Consider the following 24139-nt stretch of genomic DNA (forward strand, 5'->3'; position numbering starts at 1 on the left):
AGGAGGTTTCTTCCCATAAATCTGAGAACAAAGGGCATTCAGGTGGACATACACGTGTGTGTCATGCAAGAAAATTGTACTATATTATACTATATATTATTTTATTACATAGTGAATTTCATTACAGAAGATATTATATAAACTATCCCAAGTTGTTTGTTGTTGTTTGTTTTTCTATGCATGTTGCGTAACATGTGAAAAGATCCTTCTCAGAGATATGGCATCTCTTTGGCTTATCAGGTCCCACGTTTTAGCTGTGAATGGCAACAATTCCCCACAGAGTGTCACAGTATTATTATCGTTAACCTACACTGTTGACAGTGTGCTGGGGATAATACCAGAGCCATCCCTTTTGTCTTTTCAGGGTCTTAAGCCAACTGAAACTTGTGCTGTGATCAAAAAAAGGTCTCAGCAGCACATGTTTCTGGGACAGGTGCCCTGTGAAATGGGTGGTTGGGTGTTTTTAAAAGGAAAAAAAAATACACTGAAATATCCAGGCACAGATTTATTCTCAGAGGTGCACTTGGCTCATTGTAAAGATGCGATAGAGACGAGGGAATGAAAAAAAAACATTCTTTTATCTGTTAATTTTCCTAGCGGCTGTGTAAACGACTTACAGTGGTGTCAGTTGCCAAAACAATACAAATGATTTGTTTTATTGTACCAGTAAGCTGCAGCCTGAGGACAATAGAATAGAATAGAATAGAATAGACTTTATTAATCCCTTTGGGAAGGTCCCTCAGGGAAATTTGGGTACCAGCAGCAAAAACACCAACAGTCAGAGCAAGAGTTAAATAGAATAAAATAAAATAAAATAGAATATAGTACAGTAAAAATAAAAGATAAGAGGAATTATGTACAAACATTGCACACCAGCACATATGGTAATGTGATATAGTGCAGTAAATGTAAAGGGATTATGTACAAACATTGCACAGCAGCATAAATGGTACAGATGGATTATTGCACATATAAATTATTGCACGTGTGTTGTATCAGGTGAGCTGTACTCCTCCCTCCTTCTGCCCCTCCTACCAAAAGCAGAGTTGTAAAGTTTGATGGATCGGGGGACAAAGGAGTCTCTGAGTCTGTTGGTCCTGCTCTTGGGGAGGAGCAGCCTGTGACTGTTCAGGCTCCTCTGAGCGCTGATGACAGTGTGCAGAGGATGACTGGCATCGTCCACAATAGCCAGAAGTTTTCTTAGTGTTCTCCTCTGTGCCACTGTCACCAATCAATCTGAACTCTAAACCAGAGCTTAGTGAGCTCAGTGCTTCTTGTCACTGTATGGACAGCAGATCAAAAAAAAACCTGTGGATAAAGATATCTAGTCTGCAAGTTTATTGGCATCTAGTGGTGAAAGTCTTGATTGCATTCAACTTTATGCTCTCTCCCTAAATGAACCTGTGTGAGTTGGTGTGAAGTTATAAAAGGTCTTCTGTTTGTTTTGTCCTTAATGGGCTACTGTAGGAATTTCACAGTGCAACATGAGGATTTAGCAGACAAATGTCAGCATGGAATACTTATAATACTATTGTTTCAAATGTCACTTGTTACCATGTGAAACAAACCACAAACACAACGCCTGATGCTGGCAGTTCTTTATTAAGTGAAATATGCATCAAGTTTACACAGTGATGCATATTTTAAACATTTGAATACATCCTGAGATTTTATCAGGAGGCCTCCTACTTAGGGCTGGAGCTAGAAAAACAAAAGTAATTTAATTTTGGTCAATTCTTAAAAAGAATGGGCAACATGTTTCATATTTCATTGTTTCTGTTTTTGTCAGTTGATTTATTCTTACATCATTTATTTAATTGATTTTAACCCAATAAATTTGGATTTAGTTTTCACAAGAAACATTTTCAATTTTAAGATCAGGATTTTAGGTCTCTTGTTAAAAGCTAATCTATTTTTGTGATATTTTTGTAATGCTTGATCAAAAATGTTGAGGGTACAGAGGAGCTTTTCCTCAAGCAATAATATATAAAACCTCATTTAATCATTTTACAGACATTTGTTTTTCTTTTTTCACCAACGTAATTTGGCTAAAGTCTTCTGTTAGTGAGGCAGGGGTGATGCAGCAGGAGAAGAGGAGGAGGTTATATCTGTGGAAGACATGTGGCAAAGACAAAAAATGAAAAATGACTGTTTGATGTTTTATACTGAAAGTCATGTACTGTGGCCACTAGGGGGAGACACACACAGTTTCAGACTGGCCAAAAATTCGGCATGCACTAAATGTTATTATGTCTTCATAAAAGATATAAATGTTTGTCTTTATCCTATAGTGCAACTTTAAAAAATGTAATATTAATTAATACAGTGTTTTATTATTGTTATAGGCATTCTTAAAGCATTATTTAACTACACACCAGCCATACCATATTTACATACCATGTGCTATTCCACACTTCTTTTTCCTCTGTATATCACTGGAGAAAATATTGAAAGTCATATTTAATATGTAAAATGTTTTGCCAATAGTATTGCTACAAATCTCAGTAACATAAACACTTAGGCAGATTAAAATTTCAGAAAGGTAACATGCTCACCTGTGCCAATGGTGTCCCCTACACAAGTGACTAAAAGAAGCAGAAAAGTCATGTGGTCACCTGTATTCACTGTATTTTTACTTCAATTACATTTTTAATCCATGTTTGCCTAAAACTTGATAATGGATAAAAGTTATTTTATCTGCATACCTGAGTAGAGCCTCTGAGGGCAGAACTGGACTTTGTTGCCCTCTGGTGTCAGTGGTGCTACCACTACACTATAAACATCCCCACACTGGACGTTACCAAGGTCACAGCTGTTCTCTCCTGGAGACGCAGTGCAGGTGTAGTTACTGCTGCCCGTCATCTCTGTGATGGAGCTGTGACTGCTGCTTGTGCTGCGCCAGTAAACTCGCATAGTGTTACTGGCCATCCTGTACAGTTTTACTCCTGATGGGCAGCATGCACCTGTGAGGAAGACACAGTGATTAAATCACTTTGTTACCTAACAGCAATAAACAAAAGTGTACTTTCTTCACAGAACATTAGGACTCACTGGATGAGAAACCCTGATAGGTGCAGTTGGACATGTGCCCACTGTGGCTGTATGCTTCCATGGTGACAGTGTAGTTGGTGCCACAGGTGATGCAACCCATGAGGCAGTGGGAGTCCTGGGTGTGGCAGCGTGCATGGCCACGCGGCGATGTCAGAGAGGTTATGAACGAGTGTGCACCTTTGGCGGGAGACCACGAAACGTTGGAAACTGCCTGAGTCACCTGCTCGACTGTTAGACTGGCTGGACAGCAGGGTTCTGTAAAACAGTACGTGGATTGTTATTTAAGCAAAACTTTCTTTCAGAGATGATGGACTAACATATTAGAAAGTGGTCAAATCAGCCTCCACTTGCTCACTCACCTGTTTCTAAGGAGTCAGTGTAGCTGGGTAAACTCTGGCCAGCATTGCTCATTGCTATGACACTGACTTCATAGGTGGAGCCACAGGAAAGGTCAGTTATATTGCAGCTGTTTCCACTGGTGGTGCAGCTGTGTGTGCCACCATCTCCTTGTGCACTCACAGCGTAAGTAGCTGCTCGGTTGTTCGCTGTCCATCTGACTGTGATGCTAGAGGAATTCTTTGGGTCCAGCATCAGATTCATTGGCATGCATGGAGCTGAAGGGGACAAAGTTAGGAAGTGATGTGGCGGACAGACAGATACACAGAAGTGCAAAATGGATCCATACATCATATGAGTGGTACTTTTCTACCTGTGTCTTTGGTGTGAGCTCTGCAAGCGTAGTTGCACCCGCTGATTTCATTGCAGGGCGTCACCACCACGCTGTAGGATCTGTCACAGCTGAGGTCCGAGAGGGCGCACACTGGTGCGGTGTCATTACACAGAATGACATCTGAACTGTCAGTGGCCCGAGTCATGTACAGCTCAGCCCCTCGTGAGGGGTTCCACATGATCTCTAGAGTGTCAGTGCTCACGGTGGTGACGGACATGTCCTCTGGGCAACATGGTACTGAAACACGCAGCAGGAACACACACATTAAATGATCATAATCAGGAAGAGAAGAAAACATGTCACCTCTGCTGTCACTTACAGGTGGTGTAGTTGAGGACGTGTCCTTCGGGGCTGCTACCAGCCTGGTTTAATGCAAACACAGACATCAGAAATGTGTAGCCACACTGGCAGGAGAAGGTGCAGTTGTTGCTGGTGGTGTTGCACGTTCTCTCACTGCCGCCGCCACTCTTGATGAAGGCCACGTAGCTGTCAGCATAGGGCACTGTGTTCCATGTCAGCGTGCAGTTTCCTTCTGATGACTCCACAAGAGCCAGAGACTCTGGTGGACAGGGGACTGACAGCACAGGACACAGGACAGCACACATCCAGTTACTTCCACTGTGTGACTTATCACTTGCATTATAATTATTGCCAGGGTTACACCAATGAATTGATGACAAATCTGGCAAAAACAGGCAGCAGGTAAATTTGGCCTTTTTTGACTTTCTCCGAGCACTGAGTGGTGTGAAGGCCCTATTGTAATGGAAAGAAATATTTGTATTATTACAATACTAATTTTTCCCTTTTTTCCCCTAAAGTGTTAATTTGACCCCTGAACGTGCACATAAAGTCACTAAATTTTGCCCAAAAATGTATCCTAGCAAACATCGCAGGTTGACACTATAGCCACATGCGGGTGTGGCCAAATGTCTCTGCAGCGCCCCCTAGAATGTAAAAATATTCACAGTAACAGTAGTAGTCCTCCTCCACAACCTCTCCAAACACCTCCCAGGTCTGACTTTTAGCTTTTTCTTTAGCTTTTCCTTGAACTGCCACCTTACCGGGGTGGAGGAGTTTGAGTGCCTGGATGGTCCTAGGAGCTATATTGTCAGGGGCTTAATGCCCCTAGCAGGAGGTCCTAGGTGATGGGTCAGACCAACTGTGGTTCAAAAACTCCTTAAATGTGTTTTTTTTAGATCACCATAGAATACAGTGTAACACCAGGACTGCTGTGTATCAGTCTGTGGTGCTGATGCTTCTTCAGCAACATGTGAATCTCTCTGGAGTGTAAATCTAATGTTAAACCAAACAAATGTTTGAATGTTTGTTTGGTTTCCAAGTTGCGAAGGCGACTGCTGTACTGGAGAGATAGTAACCTGTAGTGAATCCTTTGCTGTCAAAAGTCAAGGAAAAAAAAACAAGGAAGATGTTAGCTATGTACTTTTGGTAGCTGTAATGAGAAATGTGGATGAAGTCCTATTTTACATTGTTAATGGATTAATGGATGGCATGACTATTTTATGCCTAAAAAATACAGAAAACCGTTGTTACTTCTAATGTTATTTCCACAGAAAGCTCTGCTGCCAGGTTCTCTGGTAGAAACAGAATCTATTTACTGTTGACACATTCATATCCTACTCACAGGTGATGAAGACCACAGGGTCAGAGGGGTAGCTGGGCCCGGCCTCGTTTGAAGCAGTGACCTGGATGGCGTGCACCTTCCCGCAGCCCACTGGAGACAGGGTGTAGGATTTGGACGTGGTGTTGCAGGTGAGGTTGTGGTTACTTATGACTTGGTACACAATGGGTCCATAAACGTTGTGGTCGAGTTCCCAGGACACAGAGAGCCCGGCCACGGCCTGGCTTATCACCACAGACACATTGACAGAAGATGGTGTTGGAGGTCCTGTTTAAAAGCAAAACATCATCCAGCCAAGGACAAAGATTTGAGATTAAAATAGGATTCTGTGAACATAGATTAAGCATTATCTCATGTGTTGTAGTAAAATGTAAAATCACAGACAGAAGTGTCTCAAAGCCTCCTTACTCGTGGTCTGGTTCACGTACAAACTGCTCTCTCCCTCTCGGCCCTCAGGGTCCCAAGCCAAACCCTTGATGGCATACAGTGCACCGGCCCTCAGGCCGGAGATGACCAAATTGGTGTCTGAGGTGTTGTACTTGGTGATAGTGTTCAAGGAATAGTCAAAGAGTGACACGGTGTACTGGGCGGCAGGAGCAACAGGGGCCCAGGACACAGCGATGCTGTCGTTGCTCGGTGACGAGGTGGAGAAATTAGGAGGAGGCAAAACTGCGGAGAAGACAGTGTTTGTAAATTTAAAATCACAGAGAAACACAGATTACCAACCTGTCTAGACTCTGATTATGGATAAATATTACATTTATATGGATAAATGTAATATTTAATAGAGTAAAATTGCATCTACTGTGTATTTTTGCATAAAAAGTTGCAAAAGTGAATTGATAACTCTTGATCTGCTTTGTACTTCTTCGGGGAATAATAAAGATCTAAAAACAAATACACAATTATCGAGAGGGGATGATAGGAGGAGCCAAACACAAAAAACATTTGACTACGTAAAGATCCATAATGCCAAATGTGAAAAACATTGAAACTTCAAATTGCATTTTGACTCTGGAGAATCAGATGTTCCCCCTGGGTTGGGAGTGGAGGTGAAGGACTGTGTACTCAGGTTAAGGTCAGCTCTTTGTGTTTGATACCGAGAAGATCAGTTACTGCCTATATACAGGAAAGGCCCTGAGGCACGCTGATTCATTTCTTGAGTAAGATAAACCTGGATTTGCCTGGATGTTGTGTGCATACATTCACTCGCTGCACGGTATGTCGTGGCTCTGATGTGGGACAATAGGGCAGATCAAATGACCTCTGCACTGATGAGAAAAGCACACTGTGTTTCTCAATAAAGGTGTGACTCATTTAAACAGCCCGTGGCTGCGTTTTTCCACTGAATTGTAAGGTTTTGTTTTTCAGCTGTGGGGTATAGGAAAATGTGTAGAGGAATAATTATTATACAACAATACTTGTCTTTGCAGTCACTGGAAGAGATGGCTGGCTGCGGCCTGCGCTGTTCTCAGACATGATGCTGAGCTCATACTCGGTGTACGCCATGAGGGACCGGATCTCAGCCTGTGAGACGCCTGGTGTGGACACAGTGTCTTCTCTGAAGAAGCCGTTGCTGTTCTGGATACGTATGATGTACGAAGTTGCACCACTCTGCAAGTTAAACGTCACCATCAAGGTTGTGCTGTCTTTTGACTTCACTGTGTGGACGGGATCCATCACTTCAGGGGCTAGAATACACATAAACCTGTGATTATCATGTTGTTAGATATTACATCAGAGTCTTTGAATTTTAAGGGTTTCAAAACAGGCCAGTGTGGGGCTTCAGTCATTGTTTTAGCCTGGAATATGACACCTCTGCTCAGTGTAGACACGCAACTGCATCTACTTTACATTTTAATTGTAATAAAATGTAAATTACAAAGGAGCTTTAACTGGGCTTTACAAACTTTCTTAATCATGTTAGTACATACCAGAATACACGGTATCTAATTAGATTTGTTTTAACTTTAAAACAAAAGAATAAGAGAGAGGTGAATCTCACCTGTTAATGCCTCGATAGTCGTTGTGCTCAGTGTTCCTTGGGACACGTCCAGAGCTTTAATGGTGAAGTTATATTTGATGTTCGGGGACAGAGTGTTGATGGAACCCATCACTGTGTTTGGACCATATGTAGCAAAAGCGATGGGGTTGTCCGGTGAGCTTGTGGAGGTGACAGAGATCTGGTATGAGGCGGCTCCAGGGTATTTGGTCCATCTGAGAATCACAGTCTTGGATGATGCAGAGAATACAGAGGCTTGGATGTCTGACAAGAGCAAATAAAGAAGAGTAATGAGAATAAATTATACTTTTACACATGAATCAACAAAGCAACATGCTGTTATATAACTAGAATAAAACATACATATGGTAAAAAAATATATAAACTACCTGATCCTGCTGTAGCCTGCAAATTTATAAGAGAAGTATCATAAGTGTCATAAGATAATGATTTGATATACAAAGTTAAAATGTGAATTTAACATCTACAGAATTTAACAGCTCTATCACCTTACCTGTAAGCAGATGCACATTAAGGCAAAAATTACCAGCCGCTTCACAGTACCCATGTTTTTTGCCTGTGGAAACTCTTTTATTCTGCTTCACACTCTTTAACGGTCTATATTTTTAACAGCACCTCTCTCTAACAGTTTTTTCTTTTCTTAAACATAGGTGGTGTCTGTGTACCTTGAAATACCTGCATCTAGCCCCTCCCACTGAGGGACAAATACCCAATCACGCTGAAGTGTAGAGATGCACCTTGGGGAAGGTGTAGGTTGACTTGCATGAGAAGAAAACACCTGTAGCTATGGACATGATACTTTATATTCATGGATACAGTCATGTACACTGCACCTCCAGCAGCTGGACTTCCCCATGCTAGAGGCTGCAAAAAGATACTCTACAAGGAAGCCTAACCTGAGAAAATATGTTAAAAAAAAGTTTACTTTAAAAAAAAAAAGAATTGTGACATCATTTAAAGTTAGTAAGTCAGAAGTCTCACATTGTATTTGCTTTTTGTGTTTTACACAACATATCTTAGGTCTTACATATGAACATAAATATCCAGTTAATATAACTTAAGAAGGTTGAATTGCACTTGAGCACAGCTCTGACAGTCACAGATGAGTTATAGAGTATGATGGCGGATGGCATGAATGACTTCCTGTACTGTTCCTTACAACAGCGGGCTTGCAGGAGTCTGTAGCTGAAGCTTCTCAGTTTGCATGCAGTTTCCATGATATGAACAATATGACATCATCCATGACTGTAAATGACTGAATAATAATTTAATTAACATTATTATCACCTAGAGACATCAACATCAAGTAAATAAACATGGACCTATGTCTAGCAAAGGGAAAGAATTCAACTTGAATGAACTGCTTTAAAATAAAGTAGGTCACCTGACAGCATATAGGAGTCAGCTACAATATTTAATGCCAGTTGTTTATAATACTCATAATACTTAAATTCTTTGATTAAATTTGTTTGTAACAGAGTATTTTTATAAAATTTGCAATACTCCCTTTGTGTAAGTAAACGTCTTAGTAATTCCACCTGTGTAGATTGAAAACATCAGTTTTAAACCTGATGTTTAAAAAAACTACAGCTGCTCTCCGTCGTACACTTGCTGACGCGAATGACGTCAGAGTCAAGGGACATAGGACCGACACAGGAAGAGGCGCAGAGGTCATATCATGCAATACTCCCTTTGTGTAAGTAAACATCTTATTACTTTTTCCACCTGTGTAGATTGAAAACATCAGTTTTAAACCTGATGTTTAAAAAAACTACAGCTGCTCTCCGTCGCACACTTGCTGACGCGAATGACGTCAGAGTCAAGGGACATAGGACCGACACAGGAAGAGGCGCAGAGGAAAAAAACAAGATGGCAGCGGGGTCTGATCACGGGTTGAAAAGAATAGTTTGGAAAAGTAAGTTCACTCTGACAGCAGAGCATTTGTTGTACTTGTGAAACAGTGTGAGAGTTTGTTAGTAATTCAACTCTTAGCTTCTTCCTTTGTGACTGTGTACTCTGAATTCACGTCCACTTCCAGCCTGCTAATTTTCTTTCAACGGAAGTGTACAAACTTGAATGAGGGAAAGAATCGATATAGCAAGCAACACCAGATTAAAAATTGATATGGCACTGTTATTTCACACAACTGTACTGGTTCTTGTAACAAAGTTTGGGTGAGAATATGCAGGGTGAGGTCACTTTCCATTACCCGGGGCCCCACCTCATTCTTGCAGGCTAACGCTAGTAAACACGGATGAGCTAATGTTAACACAAACAGCTAGCTGCTGCCAATGACGTTTGTGGTGCCGTGTTATGGTTAATGTTAAGATTTGTTAAAGTGTTAAAGAGAAGGCTGGTTTTAGTAGAAGTTAAAGAAAGGGGTTAAACACTCCAACTGAGTGGAGTGGTTAAAACCAAAACAGTGTCACAGAAAATGTGCTCCTGTTGGACACGCTGCAGTATACAGGCTCCCTTCAGCATTTATTGTACAGCTTTCATAGTGCCATCCTGTTTTCTGGCTGTAGTCCTTGTTGTCATGCTTTGTGTATCTTTCAGGAATTAAGGAAACAATTATTGCAGACTGCAGGAAATCTGAAGTATGGAAGGTAGGTCATCACTTTTTCTGGGATTGTAAATGCCTGAACAGTGCATAAAACTCACCATGTACTCATGTACTGTGACTCAAAACACCAGCAAGACTTTCAGTTTTTGGAATAACAGTTGCTAGAAGGGTGTGTTTAAGGGTGTTGGTCTTCATTATCATATAATTCAAGTTTCACAAGTTTATTGTCACATACACAGGTTACACCCATCACACAACTAAAGTACACAAGTATACTAAGACAAAGACAAATGAAAATTAAGATGACTCTAAATACAAAATAATACATAAGCAACATTATCATCATCATAACATTTTGAATGTGATACATGTGCATACAAAAACAAACGATCAATACATAAGGTTGGTCTGAATGCCTCCTCACAGAACCTTGGAAGTAAGCAGTACCAGATGTTCCTCCTTGACCTCTGCTGAGACACAACATAGACTACTTGTTATGTTGTGTTTCCTGCATAGTACAGTACAGTACAGTACAGTACAGTACAGTGTGACACTAACTCACCGCTAACAAGTTTATCTTCTTGACAGATATTAATTCTGGACCCCTTCACCACCAAGCTCCTCTCATCATGCTGCAAAATGTCCGACCTGATGGCAGAGAAAATAACAAGTAGGTTGTCCGTCAGTGAAACAATTATTATGTGACGCCACACAGATATTAGATCTTAGGTCTGTATGTGAATACCTGTGAACCTGAGTGTTTCCTTGCCACTGTTGCTCTTAAGGGAGTTCAGGTTCTGGGTTTCTGTAAAGAGCCTTGAGACAATTCAGCACTTGTATACACAGAACTGAATTTACTATATCCACTTTTTAATATGAGATTGAAATTTTTTGTTTGTTTAGTTGTGGAGGATCTGTACAAAAGCAGAGAGCCTGTCCCAGAAATGAAGGCCATCTACTTCATGACGCCAACAGCTAAGGTTTGTCATTATTATGCTGCATTGTGTATTATATTTATTTGTGTAATTTCCTTTTTATTGTTTCGTTTCTCACCTTTTTTCCCCATAGTGTGTGGATGCCTTTATAGCTGACTTTAAGACCAAACCCAAATACAAAGCAGCATATGTTTATTTTACTGACTGTAAGTAACTTCTTCTTCACTGTTTGAATCTACCTTCTATCTACTAGAATACATAGACCATTTTAACTAAATTTGATCCACAGACTGTCCTGATGACCTCTTTAACAACATGAAGCTGTACTGTGCAAAGTACATACGTGTCTGTAAGGAAATAAACATGTCCTTCATGCCACAAGAGGCACAAGTGAGTAGCTGCAGATTGAAAAGTGTACTCTGAATTTACTTTTGTTTCGTAATTTCATTTCCTCTTTTTATCCAGACTGTGAAGTTAGCAAAGAGAAAATGTTAGTGCTTGGTAAATTGTTGACAGGAAGAGATTTAAAAAAAATGTTACTTACTTGTTGTTACTCTAGTTGCATAGGAACAGCGACTGCTAATTGCTATTTGTATTTTGTACGAAACAATGTTGTCAAGTTTGAGATTTCTGTTAATGTTCCTAAATTAAGTCAAGGGAGGAGGAAGGTCAAGGATTTTATAGATTAAAAATAGTAATAATGTGCTATTTTGTAATATACTTCCATGTTTTACACGTCTGTTTTGATTTGTTTAGGTGTTCACATGTGATAATCCTGATGCTTTCAAAAACATATACAGTCCCAAGAGCCAGGACAAAAAGAAGACACTGGACACACTTGCAGACCAGCTTGTCACGCTTTGCGCCACGTTGGACGAGTACCCGGGTGTCAGATACAAGAAGTAAGCCACAGAAGGTTTAGTTTCTGAGCTTACAGCACACCTTAGCCCTCAAGCAGAGTGAAACCTTCTATGAAAAGAGGTTAGATTGTGTCATCCAACTGTGGACTGTGGAAGAAGTGGTTGGTATCACTTGTATTTAAAGTGATGGATATAGTGCTTTGCTAATACTTTTAGACATTTCTTACTGTTTTTCAATTGAAATTGAAAATGAATAGAAATAACTTTATTAATAATAAATATGATATCTGTGAATGAATGCTCAGAGAAATAAATTGTTTAAATGTGGTTAATTGGCACCACATGAGATTAAGATAAGATAAAACTTTATTAATCCCGAAGGAAATTCTTGTGCCAGAGGTATCAAGTTACTGACTGTAAATGACTAAATAATAATTCATTTTACTTCACATCGTCGACTAGAGACAGCAGCATGGAGAATGCCAAAATCCTTGCAGAGCTGGTGGACAACAAGCTGGCCCAACACTATGAGCTGGATGACAGTGGTAAGAAGAAGGTGAGACTCCTGCTAACAAAGCATGTTGACAGAATAAACACCAGTCTAAGCCCTGGGAGTAAAAAAGAAAACCTGAAAATACAGCATTGTGTTTCACTGATATTACACCGAACATTCCCTCCTTTACTCTGAGCGGATGAAGCTGCTGTTGCTTTTTACCAAAACTTAAAAGAGGAAAAGTTTCTCTGTAGCAGTTAAGCAGTGTCACAAAGAAGAAAAGGACACATGTCAAACGGTAGTTGGTGTTTTATATAAACAAGTGTTAAATCCCTTTATCTTTGCTATCACCAGGGAAAGACACAGGCCCAGCTGTTGATTGTGGAAAGAGGATTAGACCCAGTGAGCCCCATCCTGCACGAGCTGACGTACCAAGCCATGGCCTACGACCTTGTTGATATCCAAAATGACACCTACACGTAATTTAAACTTCAGTGTATCTTCAGTCTTCTCTGACAGAACTATTTTTGAAATGTCGGTGTTCTTATTATCTGTATGTTTCTGTGGTGGCTAGGTACAAGTCCAAAGACGGCTCAGAAAAGCAGGCCCTGCTGAATGAGGACGACATGCTCTGGGTCAAGCTCCGCCACAAGCACATAGCTGAGGTCTCAGAGTAAGTGTGCGACACCTTAGGGGCGGTGGTATCCTGTTCCTTTTCTCCTCACGCTTAGGTTAACCTTGTTGTTCTACTGCAATAGACAAATCCCTAAGATGGTGAAGGAAATTTCTGCTAGCAAGAAACAGCCAGATGGGAAGGTACAGCGCCGTTTCTGTTTGTGTGCTTCACTGATCTCTGGAACTGTTATATTTCAAATGTTAAGCAAACATTTTTTTGCTTTTATTCCAGATCACAATTAGCAATTTGGCCCAAATGATGAAGAAGATGCCCGCATTCCGTAAACAACTTACAGAGGTATGAAGTAGAATGATACATTTTTGATAGCTGTGAAACCTTTCCATGGATGTGTTTTGCCAGCGGTTTTAGGACCAACATGCTCATACTTTTTTCCAGGTAGTTATTATAAAGTGATAATTATGTTGTGGTTGGGTGTGGTGCATGTTATGTGGTTTTCATTTCTTAACTTCCTAACTCTCTGTGGGACTTCTAGAAAACAGTTCATCTGCAGCTGGCTGAGGACTGCATGAAACATTTCTCAAACAACGTGGAGAAACTCTGCAAAGCTGAACAGGTCTGTCTGCTCTTATCTCTTAAAAAGTCAGGGGGAGAGAGTTTAGCTAGAAAGCCTCATGTCAGTGTGATGGACATTAGCTGTTAAAGATGAAGGTGTGGCCTTTGTAGACCACAAATGTTAAAATGAGCATTTGTGAAACTTGAGGAGGATATGATGAAGAGCTGCTGTTGTTGGCAAATGTCTGTTTTAGCCTACTACCAATTGCAGTGAAGTCAATCTTAGGATAACAACACAGATCTTTTTGCGGTTGGTGGAAGGAAAACTGCATTTCTTGGCTACAGTTAATGAATTCTTCATAATACCTTGACGTGTTGCCTTAATTCAGTTGGTCTTAGACAGATGCAATAGATGATTTAGGGCACATCTACTCCAGAGCACGTTTTCTGGAGTCAGACCTCACCTTATCAGACCATAGCAGGACCTCTCATTTTTTTATTTGCAGAAGCACTTGGCTGTTTCTTATGGTTTACATCTTTCTGCAGGACCTTGCAGTTGGATCAGATGTGGATGGGGTGAAGGTGAAAGATCCCATGAGGACTCTACTGCAGTACTGCTCCACCCATACAGCACCCACGACAAGATCAGAGCTGTGCTCCTCTACATCTTCAGCCTCAGTGGTACAGCAATAATCTCTATTAATTTAAGTGATGACAGGAGTATGAAGCTCACTGTGATGCTCACAGTTAATTTGATGAGTGAGTCATAAAGAGAGATTTTCACTCCAGTTTCTTGTTTCATGTGAACAGGAACAACTGATGAAACTTAAGCAAACTTATCCAGCATGTGAAGATCGAGGACGAGCGAGAGTTTATCCTGAACTGGAAGAGCTGGGTGTCCCCATCATCACAACGAGTTTCTTTTCTCGCAAACCTACCCGACGGGATCGTTCCCAGGAGGAGAAGTACAACCTTTCAAGATGGACTCCGGTCATTAAAGATGTGATGGAGGTCAGTGAAACCAGATCGTCTCTGCATGATCACACTTTTACAAACATTTCCATGCCGGAAACTTTCAAAAAAGTTTACATCTTTACATGTAGCTTCATGTAGGTCACTGTGCTAACACGGCCCCCCTCTGGATGGTCTTTGTAAGAAATATTATGTACAGGACTGTGAACACAGCACAAAAGGAGGTTATAAGATTCAGGTCATCTGATAGACTGTCAGATATAGGGTGTGTTGTTCTGTACTGTACTGGCCCTTTGTTAACGACAGCATCTTAGCATCTATAGGGCACAATGAGGTAGCATTTGTGTGTCGATCCCTGAAGACCGTTCTTGTGTTAACGTGTCAACGTCCCTCTGTACTGATGTTCTGGTGCTTTTATTGTGTGTTAAATGAGTTACTATAGCAAGGAAAATGGTTTTGTTGTAAAACAGGATGTCACAGTCATCCTCTGTTAAAAGGATGTTCTACAAAACACTGAGCTTGTAGTCTGTTGAGTTATATGAGCTGTCAGTAATAATAATTCTTGTAGGTCCTAAATCTCTGCTGCTGAATCCAGTTATCAGAAAACAAAGAGAAGCTGAGAGGAAGATTTACTGTAGTGTCTTTTTCCCCCCCTAAGCTCCGCTGAATGTCTGTTCTGTCATTCCATGTGATGGTAATTTTATGGAGAGTATCGAATGAAGATCTTAACAAAGTGAATCTGAACAGTGCTCATGTTAAGATAATCACCCAGAAGCAGCTCTATCTAAGCTGTAACCGAATACCTTCTTTTGTATTATTTTCACTTCCCTTTCCTGTTCGTGCCTAGAAAAATGATTCTCAGTTGCCTTCACCACGTGAGCACCTGATTTCCTGTGATAAAAGGCTTGTTTTTGATATGTGGCAGCTGAGATGTTTGTTTGATATGAGATTTCTCTATTTTAACACAGTTTTGATGATCTCTTTAGTTTTTAGTTAGAAGAAGTAATGCCCTTGCACCTATGTGATGTCCCTGCAATAGCAGTTCTTGTTTTGGGGCCTGAGCACTCATCATAATAGAACTGAAAGTCACGAAGGTGGAGTGAGTTTATTGAATACAGGAAGTTTTTAATTAAAGTAGTAGTATCAAAATCAAATTTATATTTCAATACAGTTTTATTGGTATATCATCTTTTACAGCCATAACAGTGTGCTTTACTGAAACCCAGAACCTGACCCTGAACCAACACAAGGCAAAGAGTGTTCCCACTTTGTACGTATGGCTACAGCCACAGTTGGAGTAGGACCGACTGATCCTTAGCTATAACGAAGGATGAGGGTTGGTCTGTCCTGCTCCAACTGTGCCTATAGCCATACCTATAAAATGTCTATAGCAATGCCTATTAGCCCAGGTTCAGAATAGCCATACACTTTGTTAAACAGAACATTACTCTGTCACTTCCAGGATGCTGTGGAGAACAAACTGGACACCAGAGAGTGGCCGCACCAGTCAGAGTGTCCTGCTGCCTGGAACAGCTCCGGGGCTGTCAGGTGAGTTTTTGTGCTGGATTTCACAGCTGGATCGAAACATTCTGCTAGACGTTATCCACACAGGGCTTGTTTTTTGTCTTATGTCAAAAGCTTCAGCGTCTGAAGAACAACACAATCTTAGCGACATAGAGAAGATTGAAGCAAGGCGTCTGGACTTGTAGAGTTTTCTTGAACCTGAGGAGGTCGCTCTCCTGTGCTGAGCTATTCTTCTGTGGAGTGGTTGTTTAGTTTCTCCCAATGTACCAGAGCATTCCTCACTGCACTGGACTGCATATATCACATTGCTGTGTTTCTCCCTGGGAATCTTGTCCTTCGGGTGAACCAGTCTCTGTCTCAGTGTTGTCATTGGTTTGAAATGGACCGGGATGTCATGGTTGTTGAAGATCCTGCAGAATTTCTCTGATACTCCTGACACATATGGAATGGAGATGTTCTTTCTCCACCGGTTGTTGTCCTTCTTCTTGTTGTTGGGGGGTCTTGTTTTTGTGGCTTTGATGAGTGCCCACTTGGGGTAGCCACAGGTTTGCAGGGCCTTCCTGATGTGGTGTTGCTCCTTCTTCTTCCCCTCTGAGCTGGTTGGTACAGTTTGTGCTCTGTGCTGCAGGGTCCTGATGACTCCCAGTTTGTGTTCCAGTGGGTGGTTGTGAATCAAACAACAGGTACTGGTCCGTATGCTGTGGGTTTCCTGTACACTTCCACATTGAGGCACCTGTCCTCCTCAATATGTACTGTGCAGTCCAAGAAGGCTAGATTGTTATGCCTGGTGTCCTCCCGAGTGAACTTGATGTTGTTGTCCACTGCGTTGATGTGTTCTGTGAACGTTCCACTTCATTGGTCTGATTTTGACCCAGGTGTCATCCACATATCTAAACCAGTGGGTGGGGGTGGTTCCAGGAAAGGAACTCAGGCTCTTCTCTCCACTTCTTCCATGTAGAGGTTGGCCACAATAGGAGACACAGGTGATCCCCATCGCACAGCCGTGCTTCTGTCTGTAAAGGTTCCCATTGTACTGGAAATAAGTGGTGGCCAGGCAGAGGTCCAGCAGGTCAGATCTGTCACTTTGGAGTGGTAGACCTGTGTGTTGAGAACTACTGTGCATCTTCCTTTGTCTGCTGATAAGATGGTGATGTCCCGGTCTTTCTGTAGTGCGATCAGGGCCTTCCTTTCATCAATGGAGAGGTTGGATGTCGGTGCTTTAGCAGTGGAGAGTGTGGCTGTGACCTTCAAGCGGAGTTGTTCAGCTTCTGTGTCTGTCAGGTTGTTGTTCTTGATGACTCTGTGGCTGTGATGAGGTCCACCACTGGAATCTGCTCTGGAGAGATGGCAAAGTTGAGTCCTTTGGCCAACACTTCTTTTTCGGCTGGCTCAGTTGTCTGTCAGAAAGGTTCTTTACCCATTTGTCCTGGGTGTCCTGCTGTGGCGGTGAGTGGTCTTCCCTCCTCCATGTGTGTAGGTCAGCTGCATTTTTTAACAGAGAAAACAGTTTTCAGTTTATGGAATTTGCGTTTTTGTCGTTCCTTACCCCTGGTGTGCTGTGCCGTCTGGACTTTTTTAGTCAGTTTGATGACTTCATCCATGACTTCGCTGGGTAGGAGGGCGGCAAGCTGTGATCTTGTCTGCTCCGTGGTGACCATGAGAGCGTCTATGGTGAAGTTGATCTGTCTACTCCTTTCGTTGAGGAGCTGGGCTTACTGCAGGATGGTGTCTGCTCTGTGCCCCTTGACGGTGGATCCGAGACGTAGGCTGTTAGGGGTTAACTTTTCCTGTCTGCATCTCAGGCTGAAGCGTAGGTGAGTCCTGTAGTCTGCAGTTTCCTAGAGGTCTTTTCAAGAAAACTCTACAAGTCCAGACGCCTTGCTTCAATCTTCTCTATGTATGATGACCTGGATGACTGAGAATCTTCATCAACAATCTTAGCGACAATTTGTTTTTCCAAAGAAATGATGCCCTGTTCTGTTCCACAGCGGCCCGCCAGAAGCACAAGCCAGCTCTCAGGACGAGCGCCGGTCTGGTGCACGTCTCATCGTCTTTATCATTGGAGGGGTCACCTTTTCTGAGATGCGCTGCGCCTATGAGGTCACCCAGGCTGTGAAGTCCTGCGAGGTCATCATTGGTGAGTGTTAAAGCTCTTTTGCGCCCCCTGCTGGAACTGCTCAGAATTACATTAGGAATCTAAAGCTTCTTTTGTCATTTGTTTTTTCAGGGTCTTTCCCACATTTTGACCCCAACCCAGTCTCCTGAATGATATCAAGGCTCTGAGCAAAGGCCCGATGGAAACCTTTACTATTGAGGAAAGGAGCAACGCTGAGAATTCTGGCCCTTCATATCACCTAGCACAATGCACTCAACTTCCTGACTGGAAAACTGAAGGGAATTTACTCCGTATTCATCTTATGCCTTTTCAACCTGGTGCACATTTATAGTTGTAGGTATGAAGGTACATTCACTTTTAACTTGGTCACCGAGAACTAACTGCCTGATTTGGTGACATGGATCATTTTAAAAGTTAATTCACCTCAACCTATATAGAGCATTAATGTAAAAATCTTCTAACCAGCCTATTTGTGTTTTGCCTTTGTCCATAATAGAGCAGATAATGTTACATGTTAAAAGGGCCCCTGGGAGAATATTCAGACAGAATAATGGAGGAAGGTAGTAGCACAAGCTGATGTATATACTGTATGTAAGCACTGACTTCCTGCTGATTTCACCTTTGTTTATAAACTCTTTATATAATTTGAAGAGTGTTTTTAACATGAAATATTTTACTTGGATTGAACAAACTGACTAATAAATGGATACATTGGTTCAAAGTTGTGCTTCTGGTTTCCTGCTAAACTGACAATAGGTGAATTTAATGGGAGGATGTTATGAAGCTATGAAGCTTTGATGCTCTAGATCACAGCTGGCCTACTTCTACAGTTTACAACCATTTAGATCTTTAACTACATTCTTGAGACTAAACCAGTACAAGAAAGGAGAACTTAATGTATATTCCTGTTTGACTAAAGACTAAATATGAGAGGGATCACTGGGCCAACAGTTCATCATACTTGTAGAAATTATTAATAACTTAAAAGTTAAAGCCTGAGATTTGTAAAAATTATTCTGTGATTAAAATGAGTGTTTTCTTAGCATTTGAGTTGCAGCCACGTGGCAGGGTTAGTTCACCGTGATCTAATCTCTCTTGATGTCTTCAAAACACAACATGATGCCTTGTACAGGTATCATGTTTTATTATGTTATCATGAGAGCTTAATAGAGATAAACTAATTAAACATGAGAACACCTTAGGCTTGTTTGTAGTGAGTTTTAAACTAGGACATTAAATGTTATTTTTGTTGCAATAAACAACATAATATATACTGTATATAACCGTATACTATGTTCAATTCTATATAATGCTGCTATATCTCAGAAATAGCTTTAAAATGATCATGACTTTTCTTAGGACACTCTCTTGTGATGACAACTGTGCCATCAATCTGCACCTGGGATCTACAACACAAGATAATAGCCTATCAGTTACAGGGGGAAAGTGTCAGGTGAACTATATACACACACACAAAGAGTGATCTGTTTCACTGTTCCTATATACAGAAACACTTGTGAGTAACAATGAATGACCCAATTTCATTTGTTCTTATTATTATATTTAAATGTTCCCAATAAAAGGAGTTAATCATTGTAAAAGGGCCAAAATTTGTGAATTCTAGTATTGCTGTTACAATGAAAATATTAGAGAAGAAGAAAGAATCAAACCTTACAGGTAATGATGCCTTAGTTGTTTTCAGGTTTTGTGTTATACCACCACCTGCTGGTCACTGATTTTCATTTCACGGTGAAGCAGCGTGTATATATCCAGGGGCATTTGTTGGGAAAAAGAACCAAAAACAAAAATGAGCAGACTGTAATTCAGGAAATATTATGTAACATACACATATAAATGTAAATAACGAATGTGGCAATTCTTACAAGTTGTATTTAACAAGCTAAAAGATTTGGATATGAAAATTTGATTCTATTTACATAATGATAAGTGAGAGACGCCGGTATCTAAGGGGCAAATGGCCAGTCAGCCACTGACAGGCCACCACCAGGGACTGACCAAATCTATATCCTCCAGTCATTAGTAAACAAATAAATACATGGTTATATACAGAAATAAATTAATTTAGGAATAAATAAATAAAAATGCTCCTGTTGGTAGCGACCAGTGTGTCGGCGAGTACAGCAAGATGCCGGTGTGTTGGATTAACTGGTGCCCAAATCAACTGATTGCGGCCTCGGTGTGACGTAACGTAGGCGTGTCTCTGCACGAACCAGGAAGTAAACATCGGGATTTCGTCAAATTCTGGCTGGGCGTTTATACAAAAGTTTCGATTTAAGATGCAGAAAACGTTGCCTTATGAAAACGTGCAGCGCAACCAACATCTCCCCTTGTCTCAAAAATGAGAAAATTAACAGAATACTAGTTCTGTTTTTTTCTGGTTTTTTCTGGTTTTACAAGAAATATTTTGTGTTTTTACAAGAAATTATTTCCGTTTTTACAAGTAATCTTTTTCTGTTTTTACGAGAAATTATTTGTGGTTTTACAAGTAATGTTTTTCTGTTTTTACAAGAAGCATTTTCTGTTTCTACAAGAAACATTTACTGTTTTAACGAGAAATTATTTTTGTTTTTACACGGAAAAAAAAATTCTGTTTTTATGAGTAATCTTTTTCTGGTTTTAAGAGAAATGAACTCTGTTTTTACAAGAAATTATTTCGGTTTTTACAAGTAATATTTTCTCTGTTTTTACAAGAAATTATTTGTTTTTTTACAGGAAATATTTTCTGTTTTTACGAGAAATAATTTCTGTTTTTACAAGAAATATTTTTCCTGGTTTTACGAGAAATATTTTCTGTTTTTACGAGAAATATTTTCTGTTTTTACAAGAAATATTTTCTGTTTTTACAAGAAATTATTTCTGTTTTTACAAAAATTATTTCTGTTTTTACAAGTAATATTTTTCCTGGTTTTACGAGAAATAATTTCTGTTTTTAGAAGAAATATTTTCACGAGAAATATTTTCTGGTTTTACAAGAAATATTTACTGTTTTTACGAGAAATAATTCCTGTTTTTACAAGAAATATTTTTCCTGGTTTTACAAGAAATTATTTTCTGTTTTTACGAGAAATTATTTCGAGTTTTACAAGAAATTATTTCTGTTTTTACGAGAAATACTTTTTGTTTTTACAAGAAATATTTTTCCTGGTTTTACAAGAAATTATTTTCTGTTTTTGCGAGAAATATTTTCTGTTTTTACGTGAAATAATTTCTGTTTTTACAAGAAATATTTTTCCTGGTTTTACCAGAAATAATTTGTTTTTACAAAAAATATTTTCTGTTTTTACGAGAAAATATTCCTGGTTTTACAAGAAATATTTTTCCTGGTTTTAAAAGAAATATTTTCACGAGAAACAATTTCTGTTTTTACAAGGAATATTTTCACGAGAAATAATTTCTGTTTTTGCAAGAAATAATTCCTGGTTTTACAAGAAATTATTTTCTGTTTTTACGAGAAATTATTTCGGTTTTTACGAGAAATAATTTCTGTTTTTACGAGAAATAATTTCTGTTTTTACGGGAAATATTTTTTGTTTTTACAAGAAATATTTTTCCTGGTTTTACAAGAAATTATTTTCTGTTTACGAGAAATATTTTCTGTTTTTACGAGAAATCATTTCTGTTTTTACGAGATATAATTTCTGTTTTTAAAAGAAATATTTTTCCTGGTTTTACGAGAAATAATTTCTGTTTTTACAAGAAATATTTTTCCTGGTTTTGCCAGAAATAATTTGTTTTACAAGAAATATTTTCTGTTTTTACGAGAAATAATTTCTGTTTTTACAAGAAATATTTTTCCTGGTTTTACAAGAAATATTTTCACGAGAAACAATTTCTGTTTTTACAAGAAATATTTTCACGAGAAATAATTTCTGTTTTTACAAGAAATAATTCCTGGTTTTACAAGAAATTATTTTCCTTTTTTAGGAGAAATTATTTCTGTTTTTACAAGAAATTATTTTGTTTTTACAGGAAATATTTTTACGAGATATATTTTCTGTTTTTACGAGAAATAATTTCTGTTTTTACGAGAAATATTTTTCCTGGTTTTACCAGAAATATTTTTTGTTTTTACAAGAAATATTTTTCCTGGTTTTACAAGAAATTATTTTCTGTATTTATGAGAAATATGTTCTGTTTTTACGTGAAATAATTTATGTTTACGAGAAATATTTTCTGTTTTTACGAGAAATAATTTCTGTTTTTACAAGAAATATTTTTCCTGGTTTTACGAGAAATAATTTCTGTTTTTACAAGAAATATTTTTCCTGGTTTTACAAGAAATATTTTCACGAGAAACAATTTCTGTTTTTACAAGAAAATTTTCACGAGAAATAATTTCTGTTTTTACAAGAAATAATTCCTGGTTTTACAAGAAATTATTTTCCTTTTTTACGAGAAATTATTTCTGTTTTTACAAGAAATTATTTTTGTTTTTACAGGAAATATTTTTACGAGAAATATTTTCTGTTTTTACGAGAAATAATTTCTGTTTTTACGAGAAATAATTTCTGTTTTTACGAGAAATAATTTCTGTTTTTACGAGAAATAATTTCTGTTTTTACAAGAAATATTTTTTCTGGTTTTACAAGAAAAATATTTTGTGTTTAATGTTACCTGTTAAAAGGGCCTCTGGGAGAATATTCAGACAGAATAATGGAGGAAGGTAGCACAAAGCTGATGTATATACTGTATGTAAGCACTGGCTTCCTCTTTATATAATTTGAAGAGTGTTTTTACATGAAATATTCTCTTTGGATTGAACAACTGACTAATAAATGGATACATTGTTTCAAAGTTGTGCTTCTGGTTTCCTGCTAAACTGACAATAGGTGAATTTAATGGGAGGATGTTATGAAGCTTTGATGCTCTAGATCACAGCTGGCCTACTTCTCCTACAGTTACAACCATTTAGATCTTTAACTACATTCTTGAGACTAACACAGTACAGAAAGGAGAACTTAATGTATATCCTGTTTGACTAAAGACTAAATATGAGAGGGATCACTGGGCCAACAGTTCATCATACTTGTAGAAAATTATTAATAACTTAAAAGTTAAAGCCTGAGATTTGTAAAAATTATTCTGTGATTAAAAATGAGTGTTTTCTTAGCATTTGAGTTGCAGCCACGTGGCAGGGTTAGTTCACCGTGATCTAATCTCTCTTGATTCTTCAAAACACAAACGTGATGTCTGTACAGGTATCATGTTTTATTATGTTATCATGAGAGCTTACTAGAGATAAACATAATTAAACATGAGAACAATTAGGCTTGTTTGTAGTGAGTTTTAAACTACGACATTACATTGTATTTTGTTGCAATAAAACAAAATATACTGTATATAACCGTATATGATCAATTCTATATAATTATTCTTCTATTTTGCTGCTATATCTCAGAAAAAGCTTTCAAATTATCATGACTTTCTTTAGGACACCTCTCTTGTGATGACAACTGTGCCATCAATCTGCACCTAGGATCTACAACACAAGCTAATAGCCTATCAGTTACAGGTGAACTATATACAAACACTCACAAAGAGTGATCCTGTTTCACTGTTCCTATATACAGAAACACTTGTGATTAACAATGAATGACCTACTTTCATTTGTCTTATTATTTATATTTAAACGTTCCCAATAAAAGGAGTTAATCATTGTAAATGGACAAAATTTGTGAATTCTAGTATTGCTATACAATGAAAATATTAGAGAAGAAGAAAGAATCAAACCTTACAGGTAATGATGCCTTAGTTGTTCTTCAGGTTTTGTGTTATACCGCCACCTGCTGGTCACTGATTTTCATTTCACAGTGAAGCAGCGTGTATATATCCAGGGGCATTTGTTGGGAAAAAGAAACAAAAACAAAAATGAGCAGACTGTAATTCAGGAAATATTATGTAACATACACATATAAATGTAACAAATGTGGCAATTCTTGCAAGTTGTATTTACCAAGCTAAAAGATTTGGATATGAAAACTTGATTCTATTTATATACCGGTAATGATAATTGAGAGACGCCG

The 24139-nt window shown here is 38.9% G+C and overlaps 2 protein-coding genes across 2 annotated transcripts; one reads left to right on the forward strand and one right to left on the reverse strand.

Annotated features, from left to right (window-relative positions):
- Positions 1-2019: 2019 nt before the first annotated feature.
- On the reverse strand, positions 2020-8071 carry LOC114434886 (fibronectin type III domain-containing protein 7-like). The gene is made up of 14 exons (XM_028404338.1): positions 7937-8071; positions 7812-7827; positions 7426-7686; positions 6842-7111; positions 5829-6089; positions 5424-5687; positions 4101-4355; positions 3761-4018; positions 3411-3665; positions 3052-3306; positions 2706-2963; positions 2556-2585; positions 2398-2435; positions 2020-2108 (listed from the first exon to the last, which is right to left on the reverse strand). Exons 1-13 carry the CDS (start codon positions 7988-7990, stop codon positions 2404-2406), a joined length of 2469 nt encoding a protein of 822 aa, XP_028260139.1. The 5' UTR covers positions 7991-8071; the 3' UTR covers positions 2020-2108; positions 2398-2403.
- Positions 8072-9224: 1153 nt separating this feature from the next.
- On the forward strand, positions 9225-18426 carry LOC114434630 (syntaxin-binding protein 3-like). The gene is given in 21 exon segments (XM_028403951.1): positions 9225-9358; positions 10000-10049; positions 10595-10676; positions 10910-10986; positions 11075-11147; positions 11231-11331; positions 11698-11843; positions 12264-12357; positions 12649-12773; positions 12869-12967; positions 13053-13110; positions 13202-13267; positions 13464-13544; positions 14030-14090; positions 14093-14172; positions 14301-14367; positions 14370-14494; positions 15918-16003; positions 17968-18120; positions 18212-18233; positions 18235-18426. Coding segments are annotated over 21 exon segments (1884 nt in total). The 5' UTR covers positions 9225-9312.
- The last annotated feature ends 5713 nt before the right edge of the window (positions 18427-24139 follow it).

This window comes from Parambassis ranga, chromosome 4 (assembly GCF_900634625.1).
Source record: "Parambassis ranga chromosome 4, fParRan2.1, whole genome shotgun sequence".
NCBI lineage: Eukaryota > Metazoa > Chordata > Actinopteri > Ambassidae > Parambassis > Parambassis ranga.

What these genes read in the sequence shown, in the direction of transcription:
- LOC114434886 (XM_028404338.1), bottom strand. Translation starts at nt 7,990, where the DNA reads ATGGGTACTGTGAAGCGGCTGGTAATTTTTGCCTTAATGTGCATCTGC. An exon ending in CACTGACTCCTTAGAAACAG is followed by an intron (nt 3,307 to 3,410) that starts GTGAGTGAGCAA and finishes ACTGTTTTACAG; the next exon opens with AACCCTGCTGTCCAGCCAGT. An exon ending in CCCTCAGAGGCTCTACTCAG is followed by an intron (nt 2,586 to 2,705) that starts GTATGCAGATAA and finishes TGCTTCTTTTAG; the next exon opens with TCACTTGTGTAGGGGACACC.